The 13583-nt window shown below is 36.6% G+C and overlaps 1 protein-coding gene across 20 annotated transcripts in view; it reads left to right on the top strand.

The window, feature by feature from the left end:
* The window catches only part of SCEL (sciellin), a 108122-nt gene extending 94974 nt beyond the window's left edge, over positions 1–13148 (top strand). For 17 of the 20 annotated variants that reach the window (XM_036296533.1, XM_036296531.1, XM_036296530.1 and 14 more), the window contains 7 exons: positions 424–486; positions 2122–2214; positions 2942–3013; positions 4803–4877; positions 8727–8835; positions 10750–10852; positions 12543–13148. In XM_036296533.1, coding sequence (XP_036152426.1) covers positions 424–486; positions 2122–2214; positions 2942–3013; positions 4803–4877; positions 8727–8835; positions 10750–10852; positions 12543–12559 — 532 coding nt within the window. In that variant the 3' untranslated portion in view covers positions 12560–13148. The remainder of the gene's footprint in view (positions 1–423; positions 487–2121; positions 2215–2941; positions 3014–4802; positions 4878–8726; positions 8836–10749; positions 10853–12542) is intronic. The other 3 variants (XM_036296542.1, XM_036296532.1, XM_036296528.1) reach the window with 2 other exon arrangements.
* The last annotated feature ends 435 nt before the right edge of the window (positions 13149–13583 follow it).

Here is a 13583-nt window from a genome sequence, read left to right as displayed (position 1 = left end):
CTGAGCCCCAGATGCTGTCCTGCAAGATTTTGTGAGATCCGAATGAGATAATCCATATGGAAATATGCAATTAGTACTTTGTGACACAAAGTGGTGCTCATTGAATATTCACTGAATGTGAATATCAATCAGTTGTTTCTTTCCAGACCAGATTTCTCAAACCTTCCAAAGATCAGTTCTTTGTCTCATAACATCATGCTCTCATCCTTGAGTTGTATAGATCAACAGCTCAATGTCAGATTTTTAATGTCCCATAGCTTTATACCACAATATCTAGGTCTAAGATTGTGTACTAAATTTTAAAGTTTTTATTCTGTTTTTTATTTTCTATATGAAATAATACAATGCTTATCCTAGATAATTTTCCTAAAATTATATTGTAACTAAAAATATATATGTATATAATTTATTTTTTTTCTATAGAGATCGGGACTTGGAAAATTTAATTGAAGTAAATTCTAATGTACCCAAAAATAAGAATGGAAGGTAAGGCTTAATTTAATTTACTTTTATTTTATGAATTCTATCTGAGCCTGCATAAATTATGTAAACTTGAAATGTTTTCTAAGGAATTGCACTATAGTATGGTATTTAAGTATAAATACTATCTCAACACAGAACAATGCACAAGGTGATTAATAAGCTGATATAGGAAAAAATTATTAAAATTCAAATTCTGTTAAAATTTCTGACTAAAAGCCTCCTTTCCTATTGCTTAATATAAAAGGCATCATGAAAATTCAAATTTCTGCACTTGGCCTGTGAAGACTTATTTTTACTTACTGTTGCTTGGTAGATTTTCAGTGATACAGAAAACACACTGAGAATATTTTCCTTGGATGCCTGGTGCTAAAAGAATACACAAATTCACTGCAGCCACAAAACAGGACCTAATTTTGAAATTTCTTGATACCACACAGTATAATGGCTTTAAAACTATTGTCCCTTGGTTGCTTTTATAGGAAGGTTTGAGCAGAAACTATCCTTTATTGTTGTTACAGACTGTTTAAATTAGGAAAGAATAAAAAATTATTCCATGGTAGCAATTCTTTTCTCCATATATATAGAGGGAACCCTGAAAACAGTAGGGTCCTATTTTCTATCTTACTAAGGTGCAGCTGCCTTTTCTGTTTAAAAGTTTTTTACTCTACAGAAGTGATATTGTTGATATTTTGTGCAGAGAATAGAAAATCAGGAAAAGAGGTAGGTTACTTATTCCATCCCCCCGCCCCAAACTGTATAGATCTAACAGGTAGTTTCTGTCTGTTCTCTTAGCTCCCCAAATCATCTTCCTTCTTCTTCTTCTTTTTTTTTTTTGGTATTAAGAAAACCTTTGATAAAATGAAAGAGTGAATTTTTAATCACATCACCTGGCCAGCATGGATCTGTGGTTGAGCATCGACCTATGAACCAGGAGGTCGCGGTTCGATTCCTGGTCTGGGCACATGCCCAGGTTGCAGGCTCAACCCCCAGTGTGGGGCGTGCAGGAGGCAGCTAAACTTTCCTTTTGGTTTTCATGTCATTTCTATATATGAGTTTACTAACATGGAGGAGGATAAGGAGCTAAACCTTTCACTATTTTTGCTTTAGAATTTTTCTCTGTTTCATAGGAAAAAGCAAATATGCCTAGACTTTGTTAAGCATAGTGACATTTTGAGATTAGCAGAAATCTAAGTCAAAATTCTTCTACAGTCTTCAAAGAATGGCTTTCCATTAAAAGTAAAATGAAAACTGGAATTTCTCCAAGCAACCTCTGGATAATTTTCATTAAATTGATAAACTCTCAGATATATTGTACATGAAAGGCTTTCTAAAATGGCACTGCTGCTGTGAAAATGTTACCAGGACCAAGTTTCAGGTGTTCCCTGCCCTTAATAAAAAGTATTCCATCCTAGTACTAGATAATGTGTCATATGCCTAAAGATTATTCTTAAAGGTGGTTTCTGTGAATAAGTAAAATAGGACATGTATTCTGCTTGTGTACCTGTGCAGAAACCCAGCAAACGTAAATGGGTTCCTGTTACTTGGACAGAATTTTAATGAAATGAAAAAAAATTTAAGATAAGAAAAATTCCAAGTGGCTTTGATTTTTAAGTGGCAAATATTTGTTTGCATTCTCAGGCTAGAAGGCCAAGTCAATGGATTGACGGATGCTCCCAACAACCAGTCCACCAGAACGACTACCCATTCTTATGAAGCTAGGAAGAATTTCAGGTGGTATCTTGGTCAATTATAAAACAAATGACAGGACTATTATTCCTCTGTCTTTAATAAACATCACATATACAACCTGACCCTTCTTTCAAATGCAGAAATTTCTCATTTTATTAGTGGCTAAGCAGGCTTACACAAAGGTGTTGAGTTAGCAGCTTGGTCCTTGGTAAATTGGGACATATGGATAAGAAGGTGTAAAATGTAACTTTTCTCTAAAAAGTCCACAGTATGGTGTGTTTTTTGTTGTTGTTATTTTATTTAAAGCATGATTGTGACATTGGCATTGACATTCTTTAACTAGATTTAAAAGTTTCATTAAAATCAGATGTTATTTTTAGTTAAGGTCCATTTTTGTTTGAGATTTGAGGGGACAAGTATGGTTTGGAAATATGAATGGGACATCAGAGAAACTAAATGTCCCATTAAAGACACTAAAACAGAGTGCACAAATACTCAAAGTAATCTTCATGCTCTACAGCAGACTTAGTGCGTGACCAATTTTCATATTAGTATTCTAGAAGTAGGCCAAGCCAGTGGAAGGCAGGAATAAAATGGGAGACATAGGAAATTTTGCAGAAATAAATTAATACCACTTTAATGTTTATATTTAAAAGGTAATAGCTTAGAAGTAATATAGTATTTTTTGCATTGGATTGAATAATAGCCTTGTTATTTTTTATTATTCTTGTACATAAACTTTAACTATAAACTCAATGTTTTTCCCCAGTTCCAATGCTGACACCAGACCTGCAGGACCAAAGGATACTGTTGTGTACACGAGAACATATGTGGAGAACAGGTGTTGGAAATTTCTTTAAAATATTTTTCTATACTTACAATCTTGAAATGATCTATGTTTAAGAAGAAATGGTATTATTTTAAAGTGTACTTATATTTTTTTTTTTCAAATAGAAGACCATTTAAGAGTACATTGGATTCTAGGTATAAAATTCTTCATGATGTTTCCAATATTAAGTAGTTATCAAATAATCATAAAAAGTCATTTGGTAGACTAATAATTTAATATAGCACATGCATACATAACAGGATAGCCATTTGAAAGTTTTTATATATGTTTATGTGAGAACATGACTATATATATGTATAATTAGCTTTATAAAATCACACAAGAATGTCTATGCTAATTTGGACTTGCACTTTAATTTAATGGTAGTATCCACTGTTGTTTGCCACTTATCTGAAATACTGGGTATACCTTTTGGTAGATATACTCTGGCCCAAATTCCAGGGAATTGTTGTCCCACAAAATCTGCTGGTTGTGTGGTGGATGTGAGGAAAACATCAACCAAGGCCAGGGAAGTGTGCATTTGATTTTCAAGGAGAATAAAAACAAGAGTTAGTCTGATTGCGGGGTAATGTTACGGCAGGGCATACAAATGCAGATATAGGTGACATGTGTTAATCAGAGCCCATTTCAAAGAAACCAAAGAGCAGAGCATCTGGGAGGGCTTCTGAGGGGAGGAGACTCAAGGAAATTCAGTCCATTCAGTGTCAGGTGAACAACCATCCAAAAAAGTTTCTAAACCCCACACATAATTTATGTTATAAAATGCAGCCCCCAAATTTGATTTTTCCGCTGAATCCAATTCTCCCTAAAGTCTACACCGATGGTGCAGTGCAGTGCCGAGGCCCTGGAATCAGACTTGGGATTGAATCTTTGTCATTTACTGACCGTGTGCCTCGGCAAAGCTGCTTAACCACTTCAAGTCTCAGTTTCCCCATCATTAAAATGGGAGTAATGATATACATGTCATGCAAAAATATGTGCAAACTCCTATTTAGCATCATGCGTTATGTGTTCCATAATATAGTGTCTATTTCTGACAGCAGTCTGCCTACGGGCAATTGGGAGGGAAAGAGAGTTTTCTCATTAAAAAAATCCCAAGGGAGGGCAGTGGTATATTGCTCACACTAGGAGCATATTGCTTCCATTCCTAATATATGCGCAGGTAACATATGTACCTGGCAAGCAATTATGAGCAGCCAGTTGGTTGGTGCATTACAGATTTCATTTGTCTCCAAGAAAGTGACGTTTATAAACTGAAGCCGCCTAAGAAATGAAACATGGAGGACTTTTAAAAATTATGCACTTTTTAAATTTTTGCTTTCATACTAACCTAATCTTTATTGGATATATTCAAGTAAAAATAAAATCTTCTATAGCTTGTGTAAAAGTTGAAGGGTCTCTAGTTCTCCATGTGAGCGATGTACATGTACCTGTGCTTGCACTGGCTCTCACTTTGTGCATTTCCTTTATGTTAGACTACAGGTACCTTTCTTATGGTAAATAAATGAGGGAGGTGCAAGCATAAATTTCATGAAAAATGACATTTTTTGCTGTGCCCTCTTGCCTCATTATCTGTGTGAACTTGGAGATGGCTGTGTATCAATATTTCTCCAGATTGAAAAAAGGCTATTAGTATATTATCCTGGCTTGTAACATCACAAAGGATATAATAATAAGGCTGCATGAGGAGGAGGGTGTGCTTTCTCACCTGTCTACAGGTATATACATTAACACTAGGGAAAGAGCCCAGTTCTCACATGTCCATATGTGTTGTTTGTAGTAAATCACCAAAGGATGGCTACCAGGAGAACATTTCTGGAAAATACATACAGACTGTTTATTCAACTTCAGATAGGTGAGTATGTCTATATTTCCATACGTAAAATTCTATGCGCACACATCTATGTACATACTAATACATTCTTGTTGTCTGTTGTACTGAGATGGTGCTCGTGATGGTGATTGTTATATACAGGGTGGGGCCAAGGTAGGTTACAGTTTTGAGTATGTGGAACAGAATTTATTCTTATATTATTACTTACTAATATTTGTATTATTTCCCATACGAGCATCTGTAAAAGTACTTTGGCCCCAGCCTGTGTGCGAAGTACTATAACCTCTGCACCCAGGAATTTGTGCCTTGGCTTCTGGGCTGCTGCTCATGCATTTTATTCCAATAGAGCTTCCGTGCCTTATAGCTGCCCCCAGGACAGCCCCTCTGCTTTGATGATTCCCAGAAGCCCCAGTACCACCACATTATGAGAGTCTAGGTCTCATTGCATCACTAGACTGTGCCCTCAGCCCTCCCTCGTCGCGGTTTTCTAAAGCCATCTCACCTTACAAACAGCTGTGTGGATATGCTGCCATGACCCACTCGGGGCCCACACTCCGTTCCCAGGAGGGGTTACAATGAGTATCAATTTTGTGCTGGTAAACCGACCCCAGGCTTTTGCTGTTAGTGATCACCCTTTAACATTTAATGCTCAGTGGGTCACATAGATGACACTCATGAGAGTGTGGCCAGCAGATTGCCAGTGGAAGAAATGAAAATAAATAATTAGCATTATATCCCAACCACTAGAAACCAGCTGTAATGCAAATGTCCGATGTTCTACTGACAGTGTTTCTCTATAGAAGAGCCCGGAAATAAGGCTTGTTGTAGGTAAAGACATATCTAATTTTTATGCACAACCTCGATTCATAATGAGTTGCTTGGCACGACCGGTTACTCAATAAATGTTTTCTGTTTTGTTAATCCTCACCCGAGGATATTTTTCCATTGATTTTTAGGGAGAGTGGAAGAGAGAGGGAAAAACAGAGAGAAACATCCATGTGAGAGAAACACATCTAGTGGCTGCCTCTTGCAGGAGCCCTGACTGGGGCCGGGGAGGAGCCTACAACCATGGTACATGCCCTTGACCAGATTTGAACCCAGGACCTTTCGTTAAGCAGGCCAACGCTCTATCCACTGAGCCAAACTGGCAAGGGCAATAAATGTTTTCTGAAAAACATGAACCCATGTTCTGTTTGCTAAGGGAAATATGGATGGACCAGGCATCAAAATTGTGTCTCCTGCCCTAGCCAGTTGGGTTCAGTAGGTAGAGTGTTGTTGGCCCGTGAACCGAAGGGTCCTGAGTTCAGTTCCAGTCAAGGGCACGGACCTCAGTTGACAGCTCAATCCCCAGCCCTGGTCGGGAAGCTTGTGGGAGGCAACCAATTGATGTATCTCTCTCACGTAGATGTTTCTCTCTCTGTCTCTCCCCTTCCCTTCCACTCTCTCTAAAAATCAATGGAAAAATATCCTCGGGTGAGGATTAACAACAAAACAGATATTATATCCCCTCTGTCACTTTTATAAAATTTTGTGCATTACTAATGCTCTCAGTGTCTTAACTTTAAGTCATTGCTCTTTGAGGAGTGAAGTCATCTACACAAGCGTAAGATATAGATACTGCTGAGGTGACCAAATACCAGAGCTGGATCCCTCACATACTTAGAAAACACCTTTGACTATGAGTGAGATTTTAATAAGGACAATACCAACACTGGAGCTTTCCCTAGGCTCATATCTTTAGTGTTAACTTAAGGAAGGAAAATATTCTTCATAGAAGTATTGCTCTTAATATGAAGAATTTCAATCCTGGTCCTCAAGTGGTCCTTGAAATTTTTCTTAGTCATGAAAGCAGAAGTCAATTTTCTATTAAGACCAGTAAGTCCAGCAACTTTTTATGTTGATTATTGTGTGACATGAGCCATGTCCCCACAGTTCTTATCAAAGCACACTAATCCCACTTAAGGCGGCTTCCCACTTCACAGGATTAAGACAAACTCCTCTGCACATAATTTATGGCCTTCAGAACCTGCTCCTGCATATTGACTACTGTTCAATCACTCCAGACACCCTCATTGAGTAGCACTTTGGTACAGCCTGGTCACTCTGCTTCGAATCCCCCATCATACCCCTCCCTACCTCACTGAGCGCACCTAGAGGGCTCCTTCTTCTTCAAGCTGTAAGTCACATGACACTTTTCCACAAGACTTTCCTGCCATCACCTGGGATTAGCTGCTCCCTTGGCTGTTCTCTCCGAACTCTTTCCACATGTCTATAATATGCTGCCATCATCTAGTCACACACCTGGCTACCCCAGTGGACAAGAAGCTTCTCGTTGGAAGAGACTGTCTCACATTCTTTATAGTCCCAGCTCCTAGCTCAGTGCCTCTGGAATGGGTGAATGATAGAGTGTGCCTGTCTTCTACTCCTGAGGGGCTTGCATGGGACATGAAGTGTGTGTACACATGTGTAGAGTCCATAGGAAAATATTTGCCAGGATTATATAAGCAAGTAGCTATAGAGTGAGATGCAAGAGGAAGTTGTTATTTCTATACCTAAGGGTTAGGAAGAGGTTACTTGACTGGCTGAACGTGTAAAGCCAGACAACCTTATCTACTCCAATCCCTTTCCTCTCCACCTCCTCCTCCCTTTCATTTCCCTCCTCTCTGCTTCTAGTCCTGGGCTAGATGACAGATCATCCTGGCTCTTGGGTATGACTCATTCGTGTCAACAATGTGAGCCCAGCAGTCCTCATGGGCAGGCCCAAAGGTAGCACAGGGACCCTGGGGCCATGCAGCCTTGCTCAAACCCTACCTCTGCTACTCACTCACTGTCTGGCAGGCACCCTTCTGTGCCTCAGTTTACTCTTCTGTAAAATGATAAAAAGAATAGCATCTGCTTCTCAGAGATGTGAAGAATAACTGAGTTTAAATAAGCAAAGTGCATGGAAAATGTACTGTACCTATTAAGCGTATTAGCACTGTATAAGTATTGGCTGTTTTTATTTTTCACCACTCCATTATTTACCAGCTCTGAAAATTTCAGGCCTGCATGCCAACAACCCTGAAACTAGTGAAGTCCTCAAGGTGCTATTTAAGGCAGTCCTGAGACCTTCCAAAAGGAAAAGCATCCCATAATTACTGGCTTTTCTTAAGGCTCTGCTGTGACCCAAGGTCTTCTTGGACTTGCTGATTAAATATGTACAGTTCATTTATTATTAAACATTATTTTTCCAAAGTAAATAATAAAACTCTTTTTTCTTCATCAAGTTTGTGTGTGCAGGGGTGTTATATCATATTGGAGAGTATAAATTTTGTCATAGAATGTAGCCCAGTATTCTGTCTTTTAATGATACCAAGCGTAGTGTCATAGGAGAGCATTTTGATGACTCGATCCCTAGACCCTAGGGTACTAGGGATCTATGATTTATTAATTTACCAACACACTCTTGAATGAAGTTCTATTTTGTCCTATTGAATGTTTTGAGGGTTAACATTTTATATTAATCTATAGTATAATTTTTCTATGATATATATAAATTAATAATTCAAAATCCTCTTTGAGCTTCAAGGGGCACTTATGAACTAGTTCAGTTAGGAAACTGTAATTATCTTTGCCCTGTCCAGATGCATTTTGATTGCTAATGAATTAATAATTTGAGACCTTCCTTTCTGTTAATTCTTTGGTATTATTTTGAGGTAACTAGAAGAATCAATTCTATCACTAAAATAAGTAAAATCTCAAACTTTCCTCAATTTTTACCATTTCCTAAAGTATCAACAAAATTAACATCATTTCCACATGACTTTATGGGGAATACATCTGTCTTTTGTGTGATGACAAATTTATTTTTAATTGCTAATATCTCTCTAGGTCTGTCATTGAAAGAGATATGTGCACCTACTGCCGAAAGCCCTTGGGCACAAAAACCAAAATGATTTTAGATGAATTACAAATTTGCTGCCATTCCACTTGCTTCAAGGTAAGGATATGTTTATTGTATTTAACTAAATATAAAATTGCATAATGACTGGAATAAAAATAATTATTTAATGAAATACATGAGATGAAGTTAAAGCTTTCAGAAACACTCTCATCCACATTAATAATGCATTGCTTAAGTATTTCTCAGAGTTCTTTAGCCTAACCTCAAAGGTTTATAATTACTGGCTTGGCGTTAGGCTTAGAGTTGATTACTGAAACATTTATTCCTCCTACCCTAGAGATTTAAACCTATGAAAAGATAAACACTTGTTTTCTTTATAAAAGTTTTTGCAACATTTTAATAAATCATGCATTGCACAAAATATATAATGAAGTGCGAAAGCTGTTGAGAAGAAAGCTAGCAGCTCTTTATGAGTGCTATCAGTTAGGATGATAAGCTTAACAGGAGTTGAAACTCAGTCTGCTTTTGAGAGCACGCTTAATGATAGTTAAATTGTGGTCAGTATAATAGCATTAAAGCTTACATAGTAGAATGCTTCACAGTTTATATTTTCATATTCCACTGCTTTTATTTCTCAAAATAATATTGAGTAGGTCAACATCTTAGTTTTTTGTGTAATGGGATGAGCACTCAACTGGAATCTAAAGATCTGAGTTTAAGTTTTCTAACTCTGTCACTAACTACGGGACAGGCACCTAACTTAACTTGGCCTCAGTTTTGTCATCTGTAAAAATTAAGAAGCTGACTAGACTAATGACTGCACATTAAAATCATCTGGGAGGTTAGAAGAAAAATAGAATGCTTGGGACCAGTACTAACTAAATCAAGACTCTCAGAGATGATTTCTGGGCATTGGTAGATCTAATGGGCAGCCAGTTTGAGAACTATTTGCCTGACTCTATGGGTTCTTTTTGCGCTGACATTCTATGAGTTGATGGAAATTATCTAACTCAGTCAAGTAGCTGCAATACTTTGACAACTTGTATTGTAATTGTTTCTCCTCCAAGTAGCTTCAGTGATACATAGCAATCAGAAATATGATGCCTAGTTATGAGCAAAAATAAATCTAACTTTAGGCCATACTATATAGAATACTATATAAAATATATTCTGAAAAATTTTATAATTGTTAAATTGTGAGAAAATGGAATTTTCTTTTAGTTATTAAAATTTACTCAGTAAAAAAAAGATTATAGTTCTTTATTTAAAATTAGTATGCAGAAAAAAATTTTAAAATAAGGAAATTCTCCTGGTTGTTGGTTTTGGTAAATATAAATAATTCCCATTTGTTGTATTTTGGATTATTTATTTTCATTTTCAACATAATTATAAAATTCTACTAAGAATAAAAATGTCCCACACTCCTAGAAAAAGATGGGTTATTCTATAGCCATGATAATAGAGAACCATGTAGACTGGTTTAAACAAGATGAATTAATCAATGCCAATTTGCTTCAATGAACTGGTCTCTGAGAGCCAACCAATCAATGACAGCTTCATGCTTGAAAGTTAGCCAATGGACAGTGGACTTGTTTCATGAACATAGATCTAAAGCAAGCTAACCAACACAACTCAAAATGTTTGCTTAATGTTCTGTGTGTATGCCTGAACTCTGGATTGCATAAGCAAACAAAAACTATGCTTCATGTTTCTGTTTAACATATCAACTGGTAATCTTGTGCTTAGCATAACCAATTTTTAGAAATTTATATCTACTCTATAGTGAGTTAAGTAGAAACTTTAATGGTAGAGATGCCCTGAAACGCACAGTTCTGCATGTGGATTATAGACAAGTACACTCTCACCTTCTCTGTGGGTTCTCATGAGGCTGCACCTGAGTGCTAATATCGCGAGCTGTACTGACTGAATTGAAAGGGCTTTTTATCCTGTTACACTAAGAATCTAGACTTTATTTGTAATGTAAACTTTATATATTGCCTTTTCCTTTAGTGTGAAATATGCCAACGGCCTTTGGAAAACCTGAGAGCGGGAGACAGTATTTGGATTTATCAACGGACAATACACTGTGAACCTTGCTACTCCAAAGTTGTGGGTAAGTGTTAAGCTCTGTAAGAAACTGTTACTTTTGCTAATATTAATGAGCATTTAATATTGTTGAAAATGAAGGATTTTAATAAAGCAAAACACATTTTATTAATTATATTTAGTTAAGAATTCAGTTGCAGATAGTATGGTAGTATTTTGTTTTATGGTATAAAATCAGTCAACATTTATATTGTCTTTGATATCAGACCTGGCATAGGTATAACTAAAAAAAGAGATTATTTATTATAGAACATTTTCTGTTTTTTCTAAACAAGAATAGATCTTCTCTGCTCAAATAATTGGAATTGAAGTCCATATCTGTGAATTACCTTTTACACTTGCACTGAAATATACTTTCCTACCTAATTTGGTTATTATGCTAAATGCCTTGTAATGTTTTTCATGGAAAATTTAAAGTTAATTATATGTAATTAAATATTAAATTCTATATTAAATATAGCATGTAAGTACTTTTAACAGTTTAAAATCAACATTACTATAATTTGGGCTTTTCATTAGCATAAATGATGTGAGAAGCAAACATTAATGACATGCATTTTTAGCTCACATTTCCTGTAAATTTATCATGAAAGCTTTAAAAGTTTATTTAAAAGACATGCACAGTACCCAGTAAGTTAGGAAACCAAAGTCCTATAAAACTTGATTCATTTTTTTAAAAGCCAGTATCAACATTTTATTTTTAATTCATAGTAAATAGATACAATAACCAAGATAATATTGGGGAGCTGATCAAAGCACTGCATGGCCAGCTGGGTTCCTGATGTTTCAGTGGTGAATGAAAGGGGAACATTTGTGATTCTTACCTGGTACCCAAAATATGGAATTTGGTGACAAATGTGGAAAATGCTCTGAAAAATATTAAGAAACCCCCTTTTCATCAGGCTGCAGAATCAGTAACAAGAACAAACCTAATAATATTCATACATTGCCTTTTATTTTCTGCTTGCCCCAGCCAGTTCTCATATTCTACTTTCTTTCTAATTTAGCAGCCTTTTAATGATCCAATATTATATCAAGAGCCTTGATGATATGGTAGCGGCTCTAAAACTTCCAGCCTCCCAGAAATCCATGATATAGCTTAGGAGGAGGTGTGGCCACCAAAAGACTCAGAAGTCATTGTGCCTTCCTTCCTGTCTATGTATACATAGGCATTGCATTTTTTAAAAATCCTCTCCTGAGGATATGTTTTACTGATCTTAGAGAGAGAGCATGGGAGAGAGAGAAAAAAAACATCAATATGAGAGAGAAACATTGATTGGTTGCTTCCCGTACACGCCCTCCTTTCCCCCTCCTTCCCCCCCTCCCCTTCCCCCCTCATCCTGGGACCTAACCTGGAACCTAGTACATGCCCTGACCAGGAATCGAACCTGCAACCTTTTGGACAAGGCTCTAACCAACTGAGCCTTACCAGCCAGGGCAGCTTTGCATTCTTATAGTAAATTTAAGTTGTGAAAACATAACTCTCAGACATCTCTTAAATATGAGTACCAGGCAACAGTCCTTCAAATTTATGGTGTGACCCAAAGCCATAGTGATGAATGAAGCAGAAAGAAAATGTAAAATGCTGAATCTACCATGACCCCCTTGATGAATGATTATTTAAAGAATTTTAGTTATAGAATTACTTTTGTACTGAATTTGCATATCTAACTGTTATTTTTCTTTTAAAATTTCAGCAAAGTGGATTCAATAATTCTGGCACATGGAAGTGAAGATGAAAGCATTCATTAAGGAATTAAAAAAATTTATTTTAAGAATATGTAATTTAGAAAAGCTTTTACTCTGAAGATTGACTTTTGTATACAATGAACAATTCTGCTATTGCATAAATAACATAATTGCCTTCAAAAAGGTCATATACATAAAGGGAACCATCTGTTATCTGGATAGATTCAGTCATCAAAAATTCAAGTGGTTTCAGTTACCAATGTCAAAGGAATGGTGCTCCTGATGGCTGTGAGCATCGTCGCCCCAAGCAGGTCCACCCCTGCTCCATTAAGCTGTGCATCATGATTTCTATTATAAACACATTTCTCATTGTCTCACCTTTGTTTGCCTAAGAATTTGGATTTGTGGACATTATTGACAAACTGTCAAGAAAGCAAGATATGTTTCCTTCATCTGCAAAAGAAATGTTGATAGAAATTTTCTTATACAGTTTGGCCAATAATAACATAAAGTCATATGGACCTCAGAAAGTCATTTGAAATTTCTGGTCTCTCTTTTTTTTATCTATAATATGAGGGGCATTGAAAACTGTCCCAAAGGCCCCTTTATGCTCCTCAAATTATTCTAAAGCAAGTTTTTGTTTGCTCTTTAGAAATACAGTGGGGCCTTGACTTACGAGTGTCCCAACTAATGAGTTTTTCGAGCTACGAGCCGTCTCTCGGCCGATTTTTTGCTTTGAGTTGCGAGCTAAAATTCGGGTTACGAGCCAGCTTCAGATACCCCACCACTAGTTGGCACAGCGAACGTCATAGTGAACGCCACAGCATCAGCCCAGCATCACGTGTCTCACTCGTTCACTTTTGATTTGACATACGAGTAATTTGAGTTACGAGCTCCATCATGGAACGAATTAAACTCATAAGTCAAGGCCCCACTGTATATCTGAATATGTGTTTGTTAATCATTTTGAACTGGAGAGGACATCTGAACAGCTTAACTTTCGTGTCATTATTCATTGTATTGCAGATATAATTTTTAAAAACAGAAAG

The sequence above is a fragment of the Myotis myotis genome, unplaced genomic scaffold (genome assembly GCF_014108235.1).
Source record: "Myotis myotis isolate mMyoMyo1 unplaced genomic scaffold, mMyoMyo1.p scaffold_m19_p_3, whole genome shotgun sequence".
Classification (NCBI taxonomy): domain Eukaryota; kingdom Metazoa; phylum Chordata; class Mammalia; order Chiroptera; family Vespertilionidae; genus Myotis; species Myotis myotis.
The sequence above is the reverse complement of the archived record's forward strand: the minus strand, read 5'-3'. Positions and strand labels throughout refer to the sequence as shown.